Source organism: Gouania willdenowi, chromosome 21, assembly GCF_900634775.1.
Source record: "Gouania willdenowi chromosome 21, fGouWil2.1, whole genome shotgun sequence".
Lineage (NCBI taxonomy): Eukaryota > Metazoa > Chordata > Actinopteri > Blenniiformes > Gobiesocidae > Gouania > Gouania willdenowi.
The window spans coordinates 21135669-21162054 of record NC_041064.1 but is presented as its reverse complement, the minus strand read 5'-3'; the positions used below and the strand labels follow the sequence as shown (position 1 = coordinate 21162054).

General features: G+C 37.6%; 3 protein-coding genes across 3 annotated transcripts in view; 2 read left to right on the top strand and 1 right to left on the bottom strand.

The window, feature by feature from the left end:
- cmss1 (cms1 ribosomal small subunit homolog) overlaps positions 1-26071 on the bottom strand; it is a 34756-nt gene extending 8685 nt beyond the window's left edge. Inside the window, exon 1 of the mRNA XM_028436618.1 lies at positions 25919-26071. Coding sequence (XP_028292419.1) covers positions 25919-25967 — 49 coding nt within the window. The 5' untranslated portion in view covers positions 25968-26071. The remainder of the gene's footprint in view (positions 1-25918) is intronic.
- LOC114455401 (filamin A-interacting protein 1-like) lies at positions 334-17437 on the top strand. Its single transcript, XM_028436619.1, has 7 exons — positions 334-463; positions 554-697; positions 7417-7487; positions 8907-9038; positions 9190-9357; positions 10873-11054; positions 17277-17437. The coding sequence occupies exons 4-7, from the start codon at positions 8928-8930 to the stop codon at positions 17377-17379; spliced, it is 564 nt and encodes a 187-aa protein (XP_028292420.1). The 5' UTR covers positions 334-463; positions 554-697; positions 7417-7487; positions 8907-8927; the 3' UTR covers positions 17380-17437.
- Positions 19766-24485, top strand: LOC114455399 (filamin A-interacting protein 1-like). The gene is made up of 2 exons (XM_028436616.1): positions 19766-19969; positions 21511-24485. Exon 2 carries the CDS (start codon positions 21818-21820, stop codon positions 24023-24025), a length of 2208 nt encoding a protein of 735 aa, XP_028292417.1. The 5' UTR covers positions 19766-19969; positions 21511-21817; the 3' UTR covers positions 24026-24485.
- Positions 26072-26386: the final 315 nt, after the last annotated feature.

The following is a 26386-nucleotide window of genomic DNA, read 5'->3' as shown; positions in this document are numbered from 1 at the left end:
TTCTTAGCAATCGTAAACATCGCAATGTGAAAAGCGTGAAAAGCTTCTGAGATCCATGTTTCTGTTCTGAGTGTAACTGCAGGAAGCAGCTTGTTCCTAGTGTGGATGAGAAACTCGAGCGTGTCTCTGATCTGTCACAGTGGGTTTCTGCTCAAAGCCAAAACCACTCTCCAAACCCATACCACACACAACAACATCTGCCGCATATTTTCCACTCCGTCCTCTAATTTCCGCTACAATCATTTATCCAGTGGTTATTATTTCACCCAGTTGTTTTTTAAACCATCATAACTCTTCTCTGAAGCTAAGCTTCCTACATGGAGCCAAGTCATACCAAGGATAAGACAGATCTTGATTTACTGTTGCTGATTGAAGGAAGATGCAGGGAAATCAATCAGTCCATAACCACACCCTTTTTCCAAGACAGGTCCTGAGTTCAATTTACAGGAGCTCACTCTCAATGGTAAGACAATTGCCTATATTGATGAGCATCATCAGCTATTCATGACTTCCTGTCTCTTCTTGGCCCTCGTCCCTTTCTCATTCTCGACAGCTGTAGGACAAAGTGCCAAGAAGGAGAGGAAAAAGGGGACAGCCGGGCAAATTACAGACATGAGCAGGAATACATGGAGCTACTTGGAACATGAACGTAAAAAAGCAACAAAGAAACAGAACTGAGTCAATCAGTCCAACAAGGGTAAGTACAGATGTTTTTAAAGGTTTCTTTTTTTAAAATTATTTTTATAAAACCTTTAAGTTTGCTGTGATTACTGACATACAGATTCTTATGAGAACATTTCCTTATACTGTCCTAAACACTTTTCTATTAGAGGCTTTTGTAGAAACAAACATAAATAAACAAAAAAACTATTTAACTCACAATGATTTCATTTGATAGGAATCTGTTGGGTAACTTGTTTACTCTACTTATTGGTACACCTTTACAATCTGCTCCACAGGCACAATTTATATGCTTCGGTTAACAATTGGAAATGCAATCACCAGACATGACAGCGTTGTGTTTAATGAGCTGTGAAGTACCCAGCAGTATTCCTGTTAAATCCCGAGGTACTGATCATGGCGTTATCCTGTCTAAAAAACATCTAACCTGAGATGAGGAACAAAAAGGTCCAAGGCCTCGTCATTGAGTTTCAAACGAACGAACACAGAAGAAGAAATATTTCTCCCGACTGTAACATGATGGGTACATAAGCGTAAAGCAAGCTTTGCTGGCCTTCTGTTAGCTTTACATCAGGTGCTATGTCACATTTAACTAATAACATGTTTGGGTAGCTTGTAAACAGATCTGTAGTCACATCCTTTATCATAAACGTGATCATTTCTTAATAACTGTGCTTAGTTGCAGGTGCAGGAAGCTCAGCAAAGAAATAGTTTGTTCTGTGTCCAGCCACTTTGCTTTCCAAGGCAAAGCAAACTGAGGGGTAAACTCTCTCCAGCGTAGAATATCATGTGTCAGCTGTAGGGTCTCCCCCCCCAAAAAAAATGTGCCCAAAACACCTCAGCAAGACTAGGCTTCCGTCTAGGAATCAGCTTGAATTGTCCCATGCAGGCTAATCTTATTATGTGTACAGAGGGCCAGAAGCTTTTGTAACAGAACTCTAATATCTGTGAGGGACTTAGAAATAGGTTTTTAATTTATCTAAAAAGATTTTTACTCATCAAAGTCTTCTCAATAATGGTAGTTCAGTTAAGTGTTATGTTTGGTGGAATTTTGACAGCAATGCAACTCTTGTCTAAAATGCTTTTTTAAAATTGGCTCGTTTAGAGATTGGGAATATGGAGTGAATTGGCCCATTACATGTTTCAATAGAATAATATATATTTAGGTTGTAGGAGGTGGATACATTATGTTTCAACCTCCACCTCTTGATCATCTGTTATCTTAATGACTTTGAGGCCAAAACTAGATGCAAAACACTGCACTGTTCCAAGTCAAAATCATCCTGCCAAAAACACCGCCAGGAAAATAAAATGTTCTTCTGATTTAGCAATTCAATTTCTGCTCCAATTGCAAGGCACTAAACTTGCACACAAGTTGTAGGAATTAGCTTGAAGAACACATAAAATGAACCTTCTACAAATCTTGTAATGTCAAACACTGCTATAGATTACTAGCAGTCGCTAACAGGAATGTAAAAAACACTCACAAATACATTAACAGTTGACTGATAGAATATCCGGTGGATGGGTTTTGCCTGTGATATTTGTTGTTGTGTGTCAACGATATTGAGCGAGTCTACACTGAGCCTTGAGGAGATCAGTGCGCTCTACCTTTAATAACCATTCATAGCTGCTCCAGATGGTTGAGTCATGAGGACGGTGTTTTTTAACTCCTACAGGGTAATGAGGTTATAGCTCAGATAACAATAGATCAATGAAAGTCAATGGCTGTGGAGGGGATTCACAAGCAGTGAAATGAGGCAAACCTCAATAATTGTGACCAGCTCTAATGGCTAGTCAATGAAGCTGATGGCATGTAATGTGGATCAGGTGATTAATTGTAGGGAAGAGTGATTTCAGGTGCAAGCAAAGAATGCAGAGACTTTTGTGTTAAAGAGACACTCAACCATATGACAAAGACAGCTCAACTGAAAGACTATATGTAAACTTCACTAGTAGGAATGAAGAGGACATTTAAAACCTGCATATGCAATTAAAAAAACCTTCAAACACACACAGAGTGCACAATTCATGCAACAATTTGGTTTATAAGTCATCCGATCGTTTCATTTGTAATATAGACTTACCTGTTTCCTTGTTCAGCTGGAAGGCATGTGTGGATCTGTAGTAAGATGGCTGACAGTGCCCACCGGCAGTTAAAGTCTAATTTCTAATTTCCTGGAAAGCGCAACATCCTAATTTGTGCATTGTAATGTTCCTCTTCTTTTTAGGAATAATGTCCTACTGTCCAAGGAACTGGATGACACGTAAAAAAGCACTAAAAAGTCAGATTTAAATTGTATTTCACCTTAACTTTGTATTGGTGCGGAGTAGGACGAAGTACATCGACATAATATGCGAACGCTGATTGGCTGAAATCCCCAAAATGGTGACACCAATTGCCCAGATATAAAATGGATATTACGTGTATTTCAAGGCTAAAAGTTGATACAAATTATTCCAAAGACATTCTTTACACAAAAAAAGTTCATCTGAAGTGTAAAATCATGTGATTGGTTGCGTATCGCTTTAAGATGTTGCAGTTGCGAGTAAACTGGTAACATACATGCAATATACTATAACATTTCATGCTAGCCTAAAAGAAAACCCTGTTTTCTATCAGTCTGACATGTTACAGACATACAGTTAGCAGACATACTAATTAGGATAGAATTTATTTCTACTGATAGCGGACAAGAGTGTGTAAGTATTGGTGTATACTTTTGAAAGATTTACTGTTTAGCTTGGTCAGCCTCTTACACACAAACTACATTTTGGTGTCATGAATGTTTAATAAAAGGAAAGTTATTTATATGACACAGTACAACTCATTAAGATATTTTTCTAAATTGCACTCAACAGCCCCCCCCCCAACCCCCTATAAAACATTGCTTTAGTTTCAGCCAACAGAGGTTGTTGTTGTACTCAGTAGGGTGAACGAATGCTGTTTTTCCTCAGTTATATTGTGAGCCATCTTTTACAATACTAACACTCAGAAACAAAATGATACATTTCCTGAAATCAACTCAGTGCATGTTTAAACAATCAATAGCCCATCTTAGGACATTTATTACTACACAATGCAGAAGGTGGTGGGGGTGCTTAAGTGGATAAAGGAGTTATTGGTTTTTGAGGCTTGCAGCTTCCTCTCAGAAGCTATAGCTTCAGCTTGTGTTATTGCTAAATCAATGCAGTGTTTAAGTTGCACACCAACATGCAATAGTCTGAAGGTAAAGGACTGACGCTGGCTAGCACACTCCACAGTTCTTTAGTCAGTGGAAACAAAAGCAGGGATTTTCCTGTTGACCGCTTTTTTTAACTATTCAATAATTGTTTACAGTTACATGCTCTTGGAAAGATTTAGACATACACACATTTACATGGTGCTATTTTATGACTATAAACTGTGAAGCAGCACCTGGCACAGCATTGTCTTTGTTATTTTGAGATCAACAGTTTTTTTTTTCCTTTCTGGCAACCATCAACCATTCAGATAATAAAGAAAGAAATTAAATATAAAAGTAATTCCAACGTATGTGCCAAAGAACCTGTTAGCCTAAAAGTGCAATGTGTTCAGACAAAGCTGTTTTGGACACACAGTATCTTCACAAATCAGACAGAGAATGTGCTATATATATATCCTCAAGATATTCACAATCACAGGACACACAAATTACCAATAAACAGTCATTTCACACATGGCTGTTACTCTGTGTGTGGGCAACCTTCAGCCACAGAGTGTGAATAATTCTCAGGGGACACATGCTACATCAGTACTAAACAATGTAAATCCTTTTTTATGACATTCCTGACTGGCAAATGGTTGTTTGGCTTATTTTTTTTTACAATTCATGACTAAAAGTTGGAGAGTGGGTTGATTTGATTGTATTTTTTTCTGTTATAGTGCTGGGAAGGCCACCTTGAAGAATGGGGTTGTAAAAAGCAACTCAATACACGGAATCTGGAAGAAAATAAATGAATGTTGTTTGATTTAAAATCCTAAACTCACTGCAGTGAATTAAGAACTATAGCTAACAGGCAAGACATTTAGTACTATATGTTTCATTTCAAACAAACCAGGGACCAGCCATTTTAAACATGCAAAGAACAATCCTTACTGTGCTTTGCCTGCATGGTAAAGCCATCAGTGTTTCAAGACTTAGCAACACAACAAGCCTGACCCCACTGTAATTATGAAGTTAAACAACAGCTTCTGACAAATTTAATTTGTAGTCTCACCAACATTCCCGGCTCTGTAGCTGGACTAAAACTACATTTTTCTTCGTTAAACCACTCTCCTGAATAGTGATTATACAAAAACATACACTAACCACTCAGAATAAGAAATAAACAGTGCTGAACCAAGTTGAACCTAAAAGCTTAAGGCCAAAACAAAGGGCTCCAGGAAACAGTCTGAACGAGCTTCCAAAGACAGGTGGATATAAAGTGGATATGAGCTGCCTCCTGGCAAAAAACAGTTAATGCAGGGGTCTCAAAATTAAATTACCAAGGGGCCCATGGCCAGGTTTTACTCTAACAGACAGTTCCCTGCAGCCAGGATGACTACCATCAAGAGAAGTTACAAAACGATTGACAACATTACATTCTGTATTCCTGCCTCATACAGAGCAGGTTATATAAAAGGCTTTAAACTACAGTGGTTATATAAATGACAATAAATGTGCTCAATGTCTGCTAGTGGCAAATACAACAGATAGCAATAGCATGCACATGTCATAATAAATTAGCCCCAGAAAGGACAATTCAGAGCTAAGTACATTTTTATGAATTACCAACAGTCCCCGTTCTACTTACCTGCATACCCATACAAAAACAGTAATCTTCACATTAGTAAATAGTTTATTTATCCTGACATCAGGCCTATTGCTGAACTTCCATTCAAAAGGGCCATGAAGATTAAATTAACACCAGATTCAAGACATTTTCTAAAAAATTAAACAAGTAGTTTTACCTGGCAGGTCTTCATTTTTCAAAAGACTAGATATGACAAACTAAAGCAGGTCCACAAAGAAGGATTTTCTAAAGCACACCACACACACAACCATTCTATCCAACCACCAGACTTCATCCAAGCCAGAAATCTTGAGGTCAAACAAGACCTAACAATGTGATCTAATGCTGCATTCTAAGCTACTCAGAATTCAAGATTTTCCAACCTCCTAATTGAAAAAGTGACTTGGAACGCCTTGGTAAAGTTGGGAGGAAAATCGACTAATATACTGGTCTGCTATTAGAGGTGGGAACCTCTGGGTACCTCACAATATGATACGCGATACAAAGCTCATGATAACGATTATCTCACGATATGACGACACTGCTTATCGATATATTGGTCAGAAATCAATCTACGACATAACAAAGAAAAAAAGATTAAGTGAAAAAATACAATTTTTATTTTATATCTCTAAAAGACAATAAATTTAAAACGTGTCCTATGAATAGTAACACTATTTTAGTGCAACATTTCTGTAAATAAGTGTCAACATACCAATGTAAACAAATGAGTATCTCTAATAGTGCTTAGTGTGAACAAAAAATAGGGTCTTTCTTACCAGTGACACCATTATAGTGCAGTATTCCAGTAAACAAAGTATTGGTTCCTTCAACAAACAGTGACAAAATTTCTGTGAAGACCTACCAGCACATTTTAGTGAAAAAGTATGCTTCTGGATTGGCTACATTCAGTTACATGTCACAAATCACTAGGTTATAAGTCGGGAGTGGTCGGCTTTCTCCACACGCATGAGTTTTAGACGTAAACGTTGAACAAGTTTAATATTTACAATTGTTGACTCAGATACGTTTAGAAGCCGATTATCAGGACAGATTCACTTGTAATACACCTCAGGATAATCTTTTCGGACAATTATAAAAGACAGAAGGTAATCTGGTTTGTGCCATTCTTGTTTGGGAAGGGTGGAATCGAGACAAAAACAGTCCGTGTCTACAAAGTGTGTACACCCATCTTAAAGGACAGACTTAGGAGAGTTTGTTTTCAGACATAATCAGGAAAGATGGATTCCATTGCTGTTTAATCTGCCAGTAGCCTTTTTGCTTTATTTTATCTTTCTGCAACAATATTAGATATGCAATAAGAATTTATAATTATAGAACAAGGTGCAAAAGATGTAGTTGTGAGTGCAGCTGCTGCCCGAAAACGTACGCAATGGCCAACAGGTGTAGGAAAAGCAACTAGCCCAAACTGAAGCTGCCACCTCGCCTACTAAAGGACAGTTTATAGTGGAGCAGCTCTGAAAACCATTATTAAAACCAACTTTGACTCTGAGCCAAAACTAAAGTTGAGAGGCCTACTGTGGGATAATGTGTTTGACTCGACAGTGTGTGCAATGCACACTGTAGAAAAGACACAATTGGACATTTTTTGTGGGATGAAGAACTACTTATGCTATATCAGGGAAAAATTAAAGGACAAAGATAGACCAGCAAACATATGTTATTTATTTATTTTTTAAAATGGCAAACAGACCAAGATGACAAAGTTGAGCCATTCTAATCATTATTGTCTTTTCAACAGATGATTTATAAAATATTGCATCAGGCAAAATTATTGGAAAACATTCCAGCACCTGATTAAGAAATATTGAAATAGAAAGAAAAGAGTAATTTGTGTTTTCTACACTGGATGTACTAATGTATTATATTGCAAAGAAAAATTCACCAGCCTCTAAGAGTTTCCATTTCTCTTTCATGAAGCTGAAAGCAAGAAAAGAAATGCACGGACGGCCCAGACAGCTTCATCCGTCTTCCTGATTGATAAAGAGAAGGTATCAAGAGGAAAGGAGGGAGTTAAAGAACATTACCATTTCTTTCCACACACACACACAAGTGCACACCAACCCCGAAGTACACAAGGATTTAGTGTGTGAAGGATGTTATCAACTACATTCTGAATCAGTTAGAATGGCATTTGTTTTCTCAGTGGTAAAGATCCTCATATAGTATATCAATGCTAACCTTGTTGAAGCAAGTCACAGTTGTTGTCAAGCCTTTGGCCCAACAGGTGGATGCTTCTGGTTTGTGTCGATGAATAACTATTTTTAAAAGGAGAGAATCTTTGTTTTTTTTCTCTCTTACAATTGATGAGCAGTTTGTCAAATAATCTCTAACTATAGACATTGTTATTATAGTTATTGTTAGAGGCTTTCTCTGATTTCTCCTGCTGGTGTTTCTTATGGCACAATAACTTTAGAGTGTGGTTGGAACACACACAAGCAGTCCAGAGCAAACTTTCGCCCTGGACTGATGATTACCCACAATAAAAAAAGGCTAAGAACTGGTTGGTTAGCAGCTATTCTTAGCTAGAGGCAACACAAGGGTCAACTTTAAGAAAACAAATAATGACCTTACTCTGGTGCCCAAATCAGACAAGCAAAATAAATGTATAAGTGTTACAACGGAAAACATTAGCATTAGCCATGGTTTGCTTTTGTTGCTACCAAGCAACAGCAGGGGAAATTATGAGAATCAAGAATTTTTGTGTGAGGAAAAACATTTGAGGCAATTGCCACCCAGTTATGATGCCTAAGAACACTTTTGTAAACAACCAAAAAAATGCAGCGGGAAGTACAATTACACATATACGATATGAGGGACTGCTCTGCTGTAGATAAGGAACTTTCTCTGTCCAAGTAAGAACGGATCCCTGAAGTAGAGAAAAGGAGCAGAGATGACATCATCTCTTACTAATACAAACCTGCTTCCCTTTGGTCTCAGCAATGAGAACATATTGCACGGAAAGTTGGCTAGAAAGCAACTTCAGCTGTTGTTATTTGTTTTAAACACACACGCACACCCACACGCAATGTGATGCCAATGTGATTATTAATGTGTCCTGTTTCCACAACATGCTGTACATTTTTGTTGCAAAGTTGCCAGTGAATGAATTAACGTGTGCTGAGTCGAGTGACAAATTGCAACAGAGCGCATGTCCCCCACGCGCTCTGTTGCTAAGCGTAACTCCAGGTTTCCTCCTTTTGGATTTTCAAAATAAGGTCACCCTACACACTTGCAAAGATGTGATCTGATGAAATTTTAACTTGTACACACTAAAAAAATACTTGCATATGCAACCAATTTGGTAGCAGTATCGAGCCCTGTGTATACATATATACTGAAACTGACTAAACCAAAATGAGTGAAAACAACTTGAAAAAACTAAACAATGTCTCTTACCTATTTTTTAGCTCTCTAAGAAAGTGTCTCAAATGTCTCAATGCACGGCGAAGACAAAGAAGCTGAGGCACAGACATACGGATGGTGACTTGTCCTACGATGATTTGTTATTTCTACTCAGCCTTCTGGAGGGTGAACTCCAGGTAATATAATTTACTTCCAACGCCTCAAGAATTGAGGTTGAATGTGAAACTTGTGATGTCATAAACTACTAAAAAGATCAACTAGGGACTGCTGGGACCACAGGGAACTGAAAATATTTCCACTGTCTTGCTGCAATGTTTGTCACACCAGGCAAGAGATGAAGTAATTTCTGTTTGGAAACCGGAGAGGATAGATACAGATCTACTGGAGGCCCACTACGGTTTTAGAGGAAGGAAGCGAGTACTTCTTGCCTTGCAGAGGGACTCCTGGAGTGAGCAGGACAACTTGGAGGATGTCTTCAATGGCCCAGCCACTAAGGTGCCATTTTGAGACCATAGTAATATCGATGAGTTTAAACATAACTGTCAGACTACACACATTTTTAAATATTAGTTTCGAGAGTAAGTTCCTCAAAAACCAACACACTATAAATATACTTTATAATATTTATCCTGTTCCTGAGGAGCAGTGGGCAGCCACTGTGCAACCAGCAGCATTTAGGGTTCAGGATTCAGTGCCAGCTCCTAGTGGTGGCAATCTAAGGGTGCATTCACACCGGTTTAGTCCCAAACTCGGTCCAAATGGGCGGCGGACAGGTGATCATTTTATCACCTTTGTTTGGCTCGGTTTGCGTTCAGAGCGCAACTTCTGATCTGCTCCAAACAGTGTCTGGTGCAGTTACATGAGCTAACCACTTGAGGGGGCAGTTACTGGAGTAGAGACTTGTCTAAGCAGAGAAACAAAAACCCCAAAAAATGAGCAATGAAGAGTGAGCAGAAACTTCCGTTTCTCCTTTGGTTCTTTCACAACATTGAACATGCAACAAGTTGCCATACTTTTGGTGGTTTTAATGCCCTGTTGCTCAGTTGCCAGCTCTCCTGACCATCCACAATACCGTGTGCTCTACTTCATCGCCGATGCTTCCTGTGTATGATCAGCTCCGAGTTCTGGTGCATTCACGGCTCTCCTAATCGCTCTAGGCTTCGATTGGAAATGCTGTGAGACCATAGAATTTGCCTGTTTGATTCACTCTAGACTTTGTTATGTTCACACCACCCAAACGAGATAGACTGTCCGAGCAGATGAATCCTAGAACGTTTTATTCACTAGAGGATCCGTCGGTGTGAATGCATCCTAAATGTGGGCAAGTTCTCCTACCAGTTTTGGGATTTTCATAAGTAACCGTGCAGTTACAAGTCTTCTTTCGTAACCATGTTTTACTTTACAATCTGTAACAGGTGGTTTCATTTAGAAGTCAATAGTTTTTGTGTGTTTGGTTTGATTTTCTGTTGTCATTGTACTTTTCAATAACGTCCAAGACTTTTTGTATTAAACATTGGATTTAATGACCTTGTGGCTCTAAACAGATGGAAAGAAAGTCACTAGTTGGCTGATTATTGTTGAGATACTACATGGCTGAAAAGTTGTCAGGAGATAATATTTGCCTTTTAAGCTTTAAAAATTCTTCATTAAAAAAAGGTTAATTCCGTGTTGCACAAGATGCCAGCAGGTCTAATTTATGTTTACTTAGTAGTATATTTCCATCTAATAATTAATGTAGAATTTTTATGGCCAAATAGAAAACAAAGCTATTCCCCCAATTTTGAATTTAATCAAACAACAATATGGTTGGGTTTGTTGATTTGAAAAAAACAATGACCATGCGGTTTTATTCATTCCTTTGCCAATTGCACCCTGGTGGCAAATACAGTATGAAACATCAGGAATATTCTTTTGACGTGTCATCAGATACTGTAGTTAATTCAGGTCATTATACTTTCTTTATGCATCTTCTCCTTGCGTCATTTAATTTCCCCCCATTTTCCCTCTTAGTTTAGTCAGCTTATCTGGAACCAGGCGAGTTCCTCCATAAAAATGATGAATCAACTTCAGGAGATATCCCACTCCCTCAATGAGATGCTACGCAGACTAAAAGAGCAGGAGAAGACTCGTCACGCAGCTTTCAAACACAAGAGCGACCGCCTCAGCACTCTACTCCAGCAAGACAGAGAGAGGTTTGTACAACCAGATCCTAGACATTTCACTGAATATCTAAGCCAGGCCGCTTTGATGATTTTATAGTTCCCACAAAATTAGTAGCCTGTTGAAATGTGGCTTGTAGAAATACCCATCCACGCATTTGGAGATCCCTCTTGATGTACAAAAGATGAGGATTTACAGTTAACAGTGGAGCAGCAAAGGGATTTATGAACCAAAGCACATTGGAATGAGTCAAACTTGAACTCTGTGATCTATAACGGTGAGGACTTTAATTTTTTTTAGCCCAGCTTAGTCTGAAAGAAATTCTGCGTCTCATCCAGACGGCTTACGAGACATAAAGGCGTAACTTTGGAAGTACCCCATGGAGACAGTCTCCTGGACTGAGTGAAATTTGTGGCCAAACTAGTCTTCACACTCCTTTCTAAACAAAACGCCATACACTCGCATACAATTACGCGTTTGGGCTAAATTGGCACCACACCGGCCTGGATGAAGGCAGCCCTCTTTTAAACCAAACAAATAGGCTGAGGGTTAACTGGAGGGTAAAAGTATTCCAAAGCTAAATAGGAGAACACATTTTAAAACAGCCTTTGGGAAAACCCAGGTCAAACATGAAGGTAGTCTCTGGTTCTTCTCTACAATTTAAGGTTCCAAACCAAGCTAATTTGTTAAAGTCCAGCGGCTGTTTTACCTCATGCCCAAACTGTTCACTCTGTAATCTAACGGAGTTGACCCGCACTCTGCTGCAGCCTTGGAGAGAGACTAGTTGTCTGAATCTATATGCCAACCCACAGGCTCACATTCAATTAAAGACTAAAATACTCATAGCGTAGTGGTTAAACCTACAAGAGTTCTTTCCAATAATAAAAAAAAAAAAAAAAAAAAAACTATGTGAAAAACATGTACACATGAATGGTTTGTGGTATGTCTTGGCCCAAAGATGATTAACGCACAAACAGCAAGTGAACTTGCACAGGTGAATTAGGTGTCTTAGGCCTTAGTGAGGTTTACAACATCTAGTTGTCTCAAAGTTAGATATTTGAAGCACCAAGAATGGTGCCCTATAATAAACAGTATATGGTTACTGCTTTAACCTCTTAAAACACAGAGGAAAAAACAATTAGCATGATACAACAAATCTAAAAATGCAATGCATAACTTATAATAGTCATAGTCTTATAAATATAGTGCTTAGCACTGCTTACTGCAAATAATTGTATAGAAAATCAGAGTAAAGTGCTTTAAAGGTGGTAAATGTGCAGAGTATAATGTATAGCAACATGTACTGTTTAAGTACCAACAATGGTATCAGAGCACCAAGTGATAATGGTACATTTCAAAAATTTGTCAGCAGACTATATAGTTCATTAAACGGCAATGGCAAATGTGCAATGCAAGTGGTATTGTAAAGTGTAGATATATGACTCGATTTCTCTATAGGTAAATAAAAGGAGGGAGAATGAAATAGTTTTTTCCTGCTTTATATTAGTAAATATATAAATTAATTAAAGATCTCAAACTGTCTCCAAATTATTGGTTTCTTTTTAAATTAGATGTTCCTAATTTTTTTATTTATTTTTTTAATCACTCAGCCTCACTCCCTGGAAACTCCATCAGGTGCCATGTGCAGAGCAGATGACGTTCTTTAAGTGTGAAATATAGACAGAATTCCAGTCACGCTATAAAATGACTTTATGCTTAAGTATGGTTAGTATTGCGTGTCAACAGATTATTACATTGGCTCATCAGAATGTAGTGATCTGGTCGTTCCAACCTCAGCAATCAGAACATGCTCTAACCCTGTGTGTGTTTCCTCTGGCATGTAACTGGGCTGACAGCATCTCTGAATTAACCACACGCACATGTTCGACTCACGTAACACATATTTGCTCTCATTTGGCTGCCCTGGTTCTGAATCCTAAACTTCAGAGACATTGCCCAACACCCACAAAGCAGATTAAAAATCATGTTTGACTTTCCCTCAGATGTGGCTCTTTCATCAATACATCACCAGTAACAGCAATACCAGTCACAAAACTGGAAAGAAATTGCACACGACAACAAAACCAGGATAAGATTCAGATTCAGCTCAGTCAAAGAATCAGCAAGTTTCTTTTCCACCAATAGTCACTATAGTGACAAAACATACTGATGTCCTATTTTAGCAACTCAATAGATTTTAGTCTTAGCCGACTAAGACTAAATACAAACACAAAAATTATGTGAATAAATTGCATGACAGTTCTTGACCAATAAGCACACAAGAAAAAGCTCTTAAAGACTGAAATTAATCAGGTTGATATTGATGTAGAAGTAATTTGGGAAGGGGTGAAGATATTATGAGCCAATAAGAGGTAATGTGGGTGGGTGATTCTCATGAAATTTTCGCTTGATTGAGTTACAACATGAAACTTTAAAAAGACAAGAATAAACACATTTATTTTTTAGGCATTATTAACAAGGTCTTAAGTGTTTGTGTGCATTAATTTTAAAATATTTACTGACAATTTAGCACCTTTCAGAACATATTTTCCAAAAGAAGTCCAAAAAAATCTCATTACCGCAATGGTCTCAAAACATCAAGATCATTAGAAAAAATAATACATTTTCAAATTTTTTGAAGTTTGATTATTGACAGTCCGGCACATTTAATTGAAACTCTGACATGACATATATAAATATTTAAATGAACACTTTTATGTGATTTAGACTGATTTCTCTCATTACCGCAACACCTTCCACAATCTGCAACCTAAAAGTTTTGTTATTTCAATGAAACCAGATATTTTCAAAATGATTTGACAAACCTAAAAGGCATAAAGTATATAATATGCACACACATTTTAAAGCTCCTACTAGATTTCTATTCATTAAATTGACATTAAATCAACACCTGTTGCGGTAATGATACATGGGTTTCGGCGATGATAAATAAATATACTATACTGTATATAGTAAACACTAAGACTAATGTATAATTAAAAATATTTTATAGTTCAACACATTGGATACAGGTATAATCAATTACCTGACATACATGGACCAAATACATTACACACACAAAAATACAGCATTAGAACATATGCTAAAAATACATTTTTCTAAGTCACTGATAAGTGGCTGTATTAATTAGCATTAATGTAGCATTAGCATTAACCTAGCAATAGCATTAACATAGCAATAACCTAGCATTAGCCTAGTTAACCTAGCATTAACCTAGCAATGGCATTAACCTAGCAATAGAATTAATGTAGCAATAACCTAGCATTAGTCTAGTTAACCTAGCATTAGCATTGGGCTAACATTAGCATTAGCCTAGCTATAAAAGTGCTAATAATAATAAAAGCAATTACGATAGGGTCCTTCTGGCCTTTGGACCCTAATAACACATTTTGTTAATGGAAAAAGCAATTTCTGTAGTTCTCATGTTTCATTTTGTGTATATAATTGATGTTTTAAGCACTTGTGAAATGGCCTTTTAGGGTCAGATTAAATAAATTGTGTGTGTGTTGAGCTAATTACTCTTGCTGTGACCTCTACAACCCCTAACCCCTCTCTCACTTTTCTTCTATACTCTTACAGTAGTTCTGGGTTGGTGTAAATATTCTCTAAAAGTTTTTCAGCCTGGTCTTTGCTAAAGCTTTCTCTCTGTGTCTTGCTGACTGTATGCAATGAAACAGGACATTAAGGAAAATACCAAGTTAGTTTATAATATTAAAATTAATAGTTAGGCTAGTTAAAAATAAAGTTCGTATGGTTACATTCTCATTACCGAAAAACACAAGTTCTCTCTACCGCAACTGGACTTAAATTGTTGCGGTAAATGAGAATGGTGTTTCGGAGGATGAGGAGCCATAGCAGGTTTTGCTAACAATAACAAAGCCACAATGACTATGCACATTTTTAGTCAATGAACATAATTACACAACTAACTTAGTATATTTTCAAAAAAATTTTAAAACCAAGATTATTCTTATTGTAGAACACAACAATATCGGTAATGAGAATCAATACTGTGGAATTGCATTCTGACAACAGAATGTTTAACTTTTAACTGGACAAATATAAAGAGTTCTATTTACCTGGTAGCCATCTTAAACGTACTAGAAGATGTGTTGCTTCAAACTTCAGTGAAATGATGTGTGTTTTTAAACAGTCCTTCAAAAAGTTTGCGGAGGATTAGAACATCAGTCAGAGACACTTATATTTTCCGTAATATTTAGATAATTAATATACATGAATATTCAGTTAATACTTTATCTGTCATTGGGAAACATCTAGTAGAAATTGCATTGTTTTTTTCCAGAATATTTTCATTTTAATCTGTTTAAATTACAACAAAACATACATTCAGGTACAACTGGACGAGTTGCGATAATGAGAATTTAAGCAGAAAATGCAATATAATACAAAAATAATTTATTCTTATTTGGAAATGAATCTTTGTGCAAGATAGAGAAAATTGTTGTCTTTATTATAATATTTTAGTTATATAACTAAAATTCACATTTTATATTTACAATCGTTACTGACATGGTATTGTATTGGTTTCATGAGAATGACCCGGGTAATGCTAACTTGTATGTGATAATAATTTATCACATACAAGTTCAGTTTGACCTTTAAGCAGCAAAATGAATAACTTTATTTCAACTTCCTGGGTAATAGTAATTCAACATTCTTTTGGCTAAACACGATAAAAGGAAACATTCTCTATTACACTGTAAACTCGATTTTTCCCTTACAAAAACATACAGCTGTTCTGCGCTTTCCTCTAACGCAAATGCATTCACCATATGCCTGCTCAATGTGTCAGAAGGAAGATGGCCATAAATTACCACAAGAGTCTAGCAGTGCATTACTTCAGCGCTAAACTGCTGCTCTGATTGCAAGCTATTGTGCTCATTTACTAGCTACACTGAACATATGAGGTCAGTTTAGTCATACCTTTCATTTTAATGAATATCAAGGCAAAACAAAAGCCAAGAGGGACTATCAGCCCAGCTGCTTCTCTTTTTTGTATATTTTATGTGCTATTTCCATGACCTGATACAATAAAGCCAAGAACAACTGGATTAGCGATCAAAAGTAACTTCTTATTAAAAAAAAAAAATCACATTAAATAGGAGAAGGAAACATTTTTTTTCTTCTCACAAATGAATGAATGCTTTAAAAAAACTTTTTAAAATAACCCATGGACCCAGCACCTCTTTAAAGATAAAATGCTACAAGAGGCTCTAGCTGTAGCAGCCCATACAGACGTAGGACTTATTAGCCAGAGTGACTAATGTGTAGGGGTGTGTATTGTCTGGCATCTGGCGATATGATTCATATCCTGATACATAAGTCACGATACGATACAATATATCCCGATATTAAAGTATAAGGCGATTATTGTGATATTTTTTTAATATATGACTTAAGAAACAACTAATCTGTAAATGTGTACACCTTCATGAGAACAATATCTATAAATATAATTTATTGGCATATTTTACACTCAAAACATTGGCTTTAACATGCCATGTGCCAAAATCTTAAAATAAAAAAATAACATACAATCTGCCTGTGACTTTTAAACCAACTTTGACTTTAGTGCAACATGACTTTAGTGCAACTTAGCTGAGGTATATGCCTAGAACAACAAATAAATGCAGAAAGCTAATACTTTCTTTTTAGATTTTATTGAAAAAACACAAGCTGGTCAAGATGCCCAGGTGTTAGCACACTTCTTTGTGCAGTTACAACGTCTCCTGCACTGGAAAAGACTTTCCTGGTTAAAAAAAAAATGAAAATATTTATTTATTTTTTTAATTTTTTTTAAATAATAATAAAAAAAATTCGGTATGGATGCATTTAGAATCGATCCGAGAATCGCTCTATGTAATATTGCCGAATCAATTGTGGTCTATTGTTTGTTCTATGATTAAATACATAGTGAAGTGCACTTGTTTTATCCCTACAGTGATAGTAGAGTGATTTTCATGGTACGCTCGGTGTACAAAATAAAATGAGAGTATGATGTTACACAATACCAATTTGTTGTACACAATGTTTGTACATACTTGTGTCCTAAATGCATTATTCTAGATCAAAGTCATGACAGCAGAGCTGACAAGATTTTGAGTGTTGTCTGATCTTAATATGTACATGTTCTTTGATTTTTAATCTGTGTTTGATTCCTTGTAGCTTTTGCTGGCATTCTAATGTTTCTGTCCGTCTTTCTCTCATTGTAGGAAAGTACACAGCGGTTATTCATTTTACCGCACATTTGGCCCTGTTGCCATACACCCTTCAACTACAAATCATGAAGTGAGTAAATTAAGTAGCTGTTCATGACTGCTGTGAAAAGGCATGTGAACATAATAAACGTCCAAAAAAAAGGAGGTTGAGTGAACTCTTGGCTGTGTTGTGAATTCCTTTCTGATGGCAACATGTCACTGGGGCAAAACTTCTTTTAAAATTTGGGGCCCACACTAGTGCACTTGACAGTCCGATATACCTCCAGAGGTTTGTTCACTAGTGGAAGCAAGAACTTTAAGCCACAAACCAAAAAACTTCTACAGTTTGAATATCAACAGACCTTTACTTGTATGTTCTCATCTCCTGTAACACAAGGATCGACATCAACGCTTGCCACTGGCAAGAGAAAGTTATTGTGTGGCAAGCTTTCATTGCTAACTTGCCCGGTCAAAAGAAACTTAACATATTTATATCTCAGCTAAAGCAGAGCTGCTTGGCCCAGCTCAACCAAACCGCTGTCTGTTTACCACAGCCACCAGTTCTGAACGCGCGTTTTTGGAGCAAGTAGTCCGACTGCTGTGTCTCCGGAGGTGCTTGTTTTGTTGATTCGGCCATTGCAACCGGGTGGTGATCAAGAACGTATTTGCAAAGATACTTGTGAATTAAAGCAATGGTCCTAAGGGTGTCCTGATTAAATAGTGATATTGGATATCAGCAAAAACTAAACAAACAAGTATATATCAGCCTTGAATGAAATCAAGTAAAAATCACTTGATCAAGCGTTTTCTAGGAGTCCAAACTACAAAATAAGTAATAAAAGTATGTCATCACTATGACATTGAAAAAGTTGGGTCCCAACCTTATTTGCCAGGGACTTTTCCTACCAATCACTTTTTCCATGGACAGAAATGACAGTCTGAGTCAAGAACAGAGTGCGCCGCCATAAACTTTCTTTTTCATACCGGACATTTCTGCCCGCAGACACAGGTTGATGAATGCATGAGGGTGTGCATGTGCCTCACCTCTGCAATGTAATGCAATTGATTTAATTTCATACAGGTCATGTTTTTGCATCCAATGCCCAGTACCGATCCAGGCCCGGTGGTGGGGGACGTCGAGCTAAAGCCCTTTGTTTTGTTTGACTTTGATTATTAAGTTCAAATATATTTTGTCTGCTTAATCATTTGTATGATGAAATTAGACAACACAAATATAATAGATGGGAAAATATTATATTACATATTAAATTTTTTCATATATTGTAATATAGTCACCTTTTCAATTTCTATTATACAGATAACTTTAGGAATAGAGTTGTTTCTAACTTTGGGTGGAAATCTATCAGTTTTTAATGGTTTTTATTTGGTTTTATGTGTCATTCGAAAAAAATATGATGTAATGATATAAGGTAATTTGATTTCGATTGATCAAATGTGCCTTTCTTAGTCATTGTATTATCTTTGTCACATAAGGTCCACGTGGACAACAGAATACTTTATTTAAATTATTTTCTTTATATTTTGCCAAAATGTCAGGAAAACACCAATAAATGGATTAATCTAAGTTGCTGCAGACACATATACTAAAAAAACCTAAATACTGACGTACTTTGGTAGTATATGATGGTGAAACAACACATTTTCTTGCTGACCTTCCAGGGCCAAAGGATCAAACCATGTAAGATATTTACTCATAATGGAATTGTTAACATTTTTAATCAGTAGTATGAGTTCAGTTTTGTAAACAAAACCTTAATTTGCCATGTGCCAGTATACAATAGATGCCCTACTTGAATGACATGACAAGTGACCATTGAAATTTAATTATGAACCTTGCAGCACTTTAAATACTTTCATCTATTCTAACCGGGAAAACTTTGTGTCATCTCTTTTTCCAATTACACTTTTTGTAGATTTTCCTGTGTGAGAAAAAGTCAACTTATGGATAAGACATTTTTAGTGTCAGTCATTTGTTGCTGCTGCTAAGGACACCAATGCAAGAGAAGCTAGAGAAAACAGATTTTTTTAAATTAATAAGTGAAAAGATGAAAAAGTAAAGTTTCTAAAAGAGCTTTAGAGAGAAGAGAAAGACATATGGAGGCAATAGAGGGCCAACGCATCGATGATGTCATCCCTCAGTCAGGTTATCAGGCCTCAGGCAAAGTAGCCATAGCTCACGAAACATGCTTTTCTTTTATAACATACGAGAGCACCAGATCACATTTTTCAAGAAGACGTGGCAAGTTCAATATATATAGTGGCACAGTGAGCATGTTTGCTTTAAGTATTCCGGCAGAATAAGTATGATCCTTTCAAGAACACGCAAGCACACACACACACAAACACACACCTTCCTATTAACCTCTTTGGCATGGCTACACAATGACCTCATCTGCAATGGGCTGAACTGCAGAGCCTTTTCTACACACACGCATGCACTGCAAACACACGGACACACATGCACACAGAACAGCAGAGCCGGTACAGTTCCATATATGGACTTTCTGATGATGTCATGGGCGCCACAGTCTGAGTGAGCCTCTGTGTGTGCTGAGCACTTCTCATAATGTTTGGTTTTCCGGATGGAATATCCACATCACTGGGATCTCCGGGAAAGAGGGGGCTGAAAGAGTGGAGACAATTCATTTTCTACCAACTTTTAAAAAAGAACCAACTGGAGAGAAAAGGTAGGGACAAAAGAGAGTGTGAGCTGTTTTAACAGAATAACTGTTCACCGACACTGCAAAGTGTGCGTGAAAGTTTATAATATCACAATAAAGTACTAACAAATAACCTAAAGACGCACTCAAACAGTGTGCAAGGTTCACATTTTACCTTGACAAGCTTGACATAATCTTCACATTACTAAAATGAGGTGTTTGACACTGCTTTTTGATTAACTTGTGTGAAAACCGGAAAGTTTTAAAAGTCAAACCATTTACAATCGAAGTATGCTGCCTTTCACAAATCTGTGTGCAAAATTTACTATTGACTTCACAACGATCAGGAATTACCTCTAAAAAGGCAAAACTACTGTACTTTCTATGCTTTCCATTAAACAGAAAAACACTAATCTTAATCTTAGACATTCTGAAGAATGACATTTTCAAACTGTCTGGCTAGATTAACTCTGACTGTAAAGGGGGAAAATAATGAATTTGACAAATAGACAAAGGGCCCTAAATATTTACTGTAAAGCAATACATATGTATTTTGTACGATTAACAGGATGCAAAACTAGAAAGAAATCTTCTAATAAAGCAGTCAAACTCAATGGTTCCTGTGGGTGAAGTTAGTGTAAATTTTGTCAAACTAAAGGTTAAATTAATCTTTAATGGAGTTACATTCACACAGCTGCAACTGGATGTTTGATTAAAAAATAAATGTAATTGTATATACAAATACATGTATTATTGATCGTAAGATACTTTGATGTTAAATTGTGATTACAAATTATTGTTGAGTAATATTGTAGGATATATGGTTATATATCAAGGATCAGACATAACGCAGTGCCAGGATACCCATTACCAGTAATAGTTAATAACCTCTACTCTAAGCGTACAAGCTAGCCGTTCTAATCACTTCAAGAACAGACATATGTAATTTTGACACATAACAATTCCAATTCCCTTTCGACAACAGAGTTCATTAAGTCATGCTTTGTATACTTTTGTATTTGTATTTATACATTTAAATACCAGACCAAACCATTATAGAAATATATTGACAGCCAAAACAGTGGGCACCACAGTTTGTGAGCATTTCTGGTATGTATTCAAGGAAAAGTGAACAGTAGCAGCACTTGCCGATACAGTTAATCTGTAATTACTTGTGAGCAGAGGGGAATTCTTGCCTCTCCGAGTATGAACCAGAGTGTCATCCGAGGTGCACAGGAGGAGGGTGATTGGGTGCAACGTAGAGGGCACTCAAGGGTAGAGAAACTTCTTAATTACCAAACACTCCCTGCTAAGGGACCATCTGCGAAACAGAAACAAACTACAAAAAGCAGACTGTGTAAAGATAAAAGCACATTAGAGAAGAGACATGCATTTATACAGGCCACGTGTTTGACAGACCAAACTAGAAGAAATAAAGCCAACACATTTTGCTTCTCTGAAAGCAACCCCACAAAATAAATGTTTACACTGGATGTATACAACAAAAAAGACAGTTAGGGAACAAAGCCAAACCAAATTCCTGTATTTCTTTTTTTTTTTCTCTACAGACTCGAGCTTCTCCTTGCTAAAGAGAGAGAATACCATAAACTGAAGGAGAAAGACACCACAGAAATAGCAACGGTACATGAGGAGCTGTCCAAACTTCAAACTTTAGCTCAGCTGGTTGTAAAGGAACAACAGTGTGTGTGCGGAAAGTTGGAAAAACAGAAACTTCAAATCAAAAAAGTGAACAGCATCACTGAAAACATCATTTTTGTGAAGCCCAGAGCGAAAGCGGTGGGCGAGCTTCCAACACTGCAACCTCAGGCGGGTGCCTACAATCGAGTTTTAATCCTCCAACAAACTAATACCACTATGACAGCCCCCAGCCTGCTGTCAGAGGTGGAGGTGTTGAGAAGAAGGGTGGTGGAAATGGAGGGGAAAGATGAGGAGCTGATGCGCATGGCCGAGCAGTGTCAAGATCTGGACCGCAGACTAGCAAAGGAGACCAGTCATTGCCGCAGCCTGAAGGTCGAGGTGGACAAGCTCAGCAGCAGAATCAGTGAATTAGACAGGATCGAAGAGGCTTTAGGCAAAAGCAAACAGGACTGTTACATTCTGAAGGGCAGCTTGGAGCGAGAAAAGGATGTTAGCAAGACACTGTCTGGTGAACTGGATTCCCTCAGACTGAGGGTGAGAGAGCTGGAGTCCTTTGAAAGCCAAATGGAAGAGAGTGAAATGGTCCTCAAACAGGACCTGGCCAAGCTTAGGTCCCTGACTATGGCTTTGGTGCAGGACAGGAAAAGTGCAACTGAGAGGTGTCGACAAGCTGAGGAGAAACTCAATAGAAAGGAGAGTAATAGAAATGAACAAAGTAATCTGGTAACAGTGGCAGAAAGACTTCGGGTAGAAAAGCAGCAGGAACTGAAGACTAGGGTTGATTTAGAGGAAAGGCTTAAAGGCGTAGTTAGAGAAAAGAAGGGTCTACAGGATAGACTAGAAAAAGAAGAGGAGAAGAACATAGAGCTACAAAATAAAATAACCATGATGAAGAACAAATTGCAAATCTTAGAAAACAGGAAAGAAAAAGATGAGAAGTACAACCCTATTCCAAACAACAGTTCACACCTCTGCCGGACCGAGGACAACAAAGTAAAGAACTTGACCCAGGAAGTAGATGTGTTGCGGAAGAAACTCCTGAGCAAAGAGCTGTTGGAGGAAGAGCTGATCAAAGTGGAAGAGAACTTTGAGTCCTTGGAGAGGAGGTTCAAAGATGAAAAACGGAGGTCCAGAGTATTGACAGAAGAGCTCGAGCTGGCCAAGAGAGAGCTCTCTAAATACGAGGTGGGGGAGAAGCAAGAGGTAAACCAGGAGCACCTTCTCCTGTGTCGTCTTCAGAAAGAGCAGGTTAAATCGAGACTGTTAAGAAGGGAAGTAGATTCTTTGAAGGATAAACTCCAGAAACTGATGGGAACAGAAGAGTCAATTTGCAAGGTGCAGATGGATCAATCCACGCTGCAGAGAAAACTGACCCAACAAGAAGCCAAGAACAACGAGTTGGCAGAAAATATGGAGGAACTAATCAGTGAGCTGGATAGATATAGGCAGAAAAAGAATCTCCAAGCAACTGCTGCCAATAGAGAGGCTTCATACTATTACCAGACCACCAAAGAGGTACAAACAGAACCAACAGAGAGCATGCGTCCTGTTTACCAGGAAGCTTGTGGTAGTCTGGATGAAGTAAGAGACCAAAACCACAATTCAGGGGTTGTTAACAAGAGAAGTTCACTTGTCCATGGCCAAAACAGTCTGAACAGTGCTAATAACAATAGCTCGTGCAGTGCCCATCCTGGAACAGATATGCATCAAAACAGAGACGTGATGATGTTAACACACACACCCGGGCAGCCCTTACACATTAAAGTAACCCCACATCACATGCTCAACACGGCCACACTCGAGATTAGCAGCCCTACTGCGGACGCAGCCGCGTCCTACAAAAGCACAGCCATCATTCCAACAGGCACAGTGTCGCCCAACCAAAGACTTACCATTATCCAGAACTCAGGGCCTGCCACTGTTAATCTCAGGAGCCCGTGTTCAAGTCCTGAGCAGGTCATCTCCCCGCTAAATGGAATGCCTGTCTCACGAGTATTAACCCCAAATTCATCACGCTCTTTAACACCAGACCGCAGTAATTCCCCCATTCAAATCGTGGCCGTGAGGACGTGCACTAGTCCAGAGCCGACCGAAAGCATCAATCAAACCATCTTCTCCCAGACTTCAGAGCAGCAGGGCAGCTGGCAACACCACAAACACAACAGCCTGGAGTCAAATCCCAGTGTGATCACCACAGAGGACAGCCGGATCCATATCCATCTGGGAAGCCCATACATCCATTCTCCTACTGGGATCCAACAGTCTGCTGGGCCCTACTATCTTCGTCATGAACAAAGAACACAAGTGGTTGCCAACGGCTGTCACCTGAAAGGTGTCGGAAAGATCACGAGCAGCATCACCATCTCTCCTGCCAGCTCTCCCGCATCACTTTCAAACATTACATTAAGTGGCCTCTGCGATTAGACTCTTTATCACCAAGATAATCACCATAGTGGAGACCGTCTAATGAGAGCAATGTGCATGATGTGTTTGATCATTGATTCATTATTCTAAAGCACTGATATAATCGTCTGTGGACTTTATCCCCCACTTTATTAGTTCTATGTGTTCATTATGAATGTAGATCTTGGCAAATCTGTCTTGTATTTTTTTCCCTATTAAACTGTTTTACTGACATTAACAGTTTTTGTTTACAACAAAAAAACAATATTTTATTTATTCAAAGTAATTTAACCTTAACATTCATTGTAGCCATTTACCATTCATTTAAAATGAAATGAGGTGCTAATTTTTACTTGGATAAATGAACACGCAAAAATGTAAAGCAAGTGTAACAAAGAGTAAATACTGGTTTAAGGTTTGATGTTCTGTTTAAAATTAATGATGATTCACATTAGCATGTTTTAATAAATCTTTCCATGTTTATGTTGGTCTTATTTCAAACAATACATTTTTGGTTGCAGAGTCAACTGCAACTCCTTTAAATATCTTTTCTTTAAAAACAAAAAAACAGCTTTAAAGACACAGACGGAACACTCAAAGTTGTCGAATTAAGCATTTCCGTTCTAAAATGTTGAATTGATTTTTTAACAATGTTAGTTTAATGGGATTAATTGTATAAACACTTTCTGAGTTTTATGGATTAATACACAAGTAAAACATGCCAACCAAAGAGGTAGTCCCATGTATTTTATTTATTTATTTATTTTTTTAAACTGTAGTATATTTAACTTGCTTTCTTCACCCCAACTTTTAAGATAACTTTAAAAATATCAATCACATTTAATATTTATATAATGATATAATAAATAAAGCCATCATATTTTCTTCCAGTTTGAAAAACAAAAAAACGATACATTTTCATACATTAAAAAAAAAAAAAAAAAGTTAAAATCACCGCTTCATCAATCTAGACTTAAAAAAACAGTGGGTTTTTTTCTGATCTCATTTTAATAGTTTGTCATTTAAATGTATATATTCACAGCCAAGTTTAAATTGTTTGAAAAAAGGTCCAACTATAATTGTAGTAGAATAGCCCTCGTCTAGTCTATACCTTGTCCAGGTTGTCAGTACATCTACACAGAAACAATCACATACATTACACACACATTTACTTCAAATGTCAATGTTAAACTTCTGATTAATTTACCAGATGTTGCTAAAATTAAAGAAAGTTATTATGGTTAAACAATTTATTGCTGATCAAACAAAAAAATCAATAGTAAACAACATGGCCAAGAAAATCTCACATCTCAGTATTAAAAATGTAGCATACATGTGACAGGTCAACCACCCTCAAAGAACATGACTGCCCTCTATTGGCATGCAATGGGCATCGAAAATAGGGAAACAAACAGCCTGGGGAATCTGAATCATCCTTTCCTAATGTATGAATGGGAAAGGAAAAAAATGTCCGTGAATGGCAGTACAAACATAAAGCTTCGAGTGTTGAACAGATTAAAACTTTAGATAAGATTGTAAAACACGACAGACCAAGCTCTACTTTTCAACTCCTATCAACTTAATACAAGAAACACGTGTGTAAACGAGTCCCACTCAGTGACAACACGTGGATACACTCTCCCCTGAAACACAAACAAAGGCTATGTAAACAGAACAACAAGATGCACGCGGTTAGCGTGGCAGAAAACACTCATACCCAGCTAGAAGTTTGTTTTTTAAAAAGTGTTTCTACTAATTCTGATGCTAGGACTTCACTGTTAGCCAACATTCAGACTAGTAAGCACGAACACCAGATACATCCGGTTACTGTCCACTTTAAGGTAAGCATGTATTCATTTTGTAAACACGAAGAACCCAAAAAATATCAAGAGAAGTAAAGTTATGAACCAGTACCTGAATTACCCTCGTGTTCCCACCACTCTTCTCCCAAATCGTCGCCCATTTTTCCTGTTTACCAAACTCGACCAATCCGCGAGGCGAGGGAGTGAGCGAGAGGGTTGGTTCACAAGCTGCACGAGGGTGCGTTCACTAGCGCAACGTTTAAAAGTCAACGCGCAACACTGCGGCTGCGTCCGAATAGTCCCTCCTATCTCCTTTCCTATTCACTTTTCCATAACCCCGTGGATGACGTCACGGGGTTAAGGAAAGGATGTTAGGAGAGGAGTTAGGAGACGGCCATCACGTTTGTTTTGACCATCAGACGCACTTCTATGGAAGCCCGTTTCCGTCACTAAAAAAAATTTAAAAAAAAATCACCAAGGAAAGTCATAATTATGAGTTAGAAAGTCATAATTATGAGTTAGAAAGTCATAATTATGAGAAACAAAGTCATAATTATGAGTTAGTAAAGTACCCATGGCA

Excerpts from the sequence above, each read along its gene's own strand:
- LOC114455401 (XM_028436619.1), top strand. The coding sequence starts at position 8,928 with ATGTCTCAATGCACGGCGAAGACAAAGAAGCTGAGGCACAGACATACG. Across the intron at positions 9,039-9,189 it reads TTCTGGAGGGTGAACTCCAG|GCAAGAGATGAAGTAATTTC; the intron begins GTAATATAATTT and ends TTGTCACACCAG. Across the intron at positions 9,358-10,872 it reads TCAATGGCCCAGCCACTAAG|TTTAGTCAGCTTATCTGGAA; the intron begins GTGCCATTTTGA and ends TTTCCCTCTTAG.
- LOC114455399 (XM_028436616.1), top strand. The coding sequence starts at position 21,818 with ATGACAGCCCCCAGCCTGCTGTCAGAGGTGGAGGTGTTGAGAAGAAGG.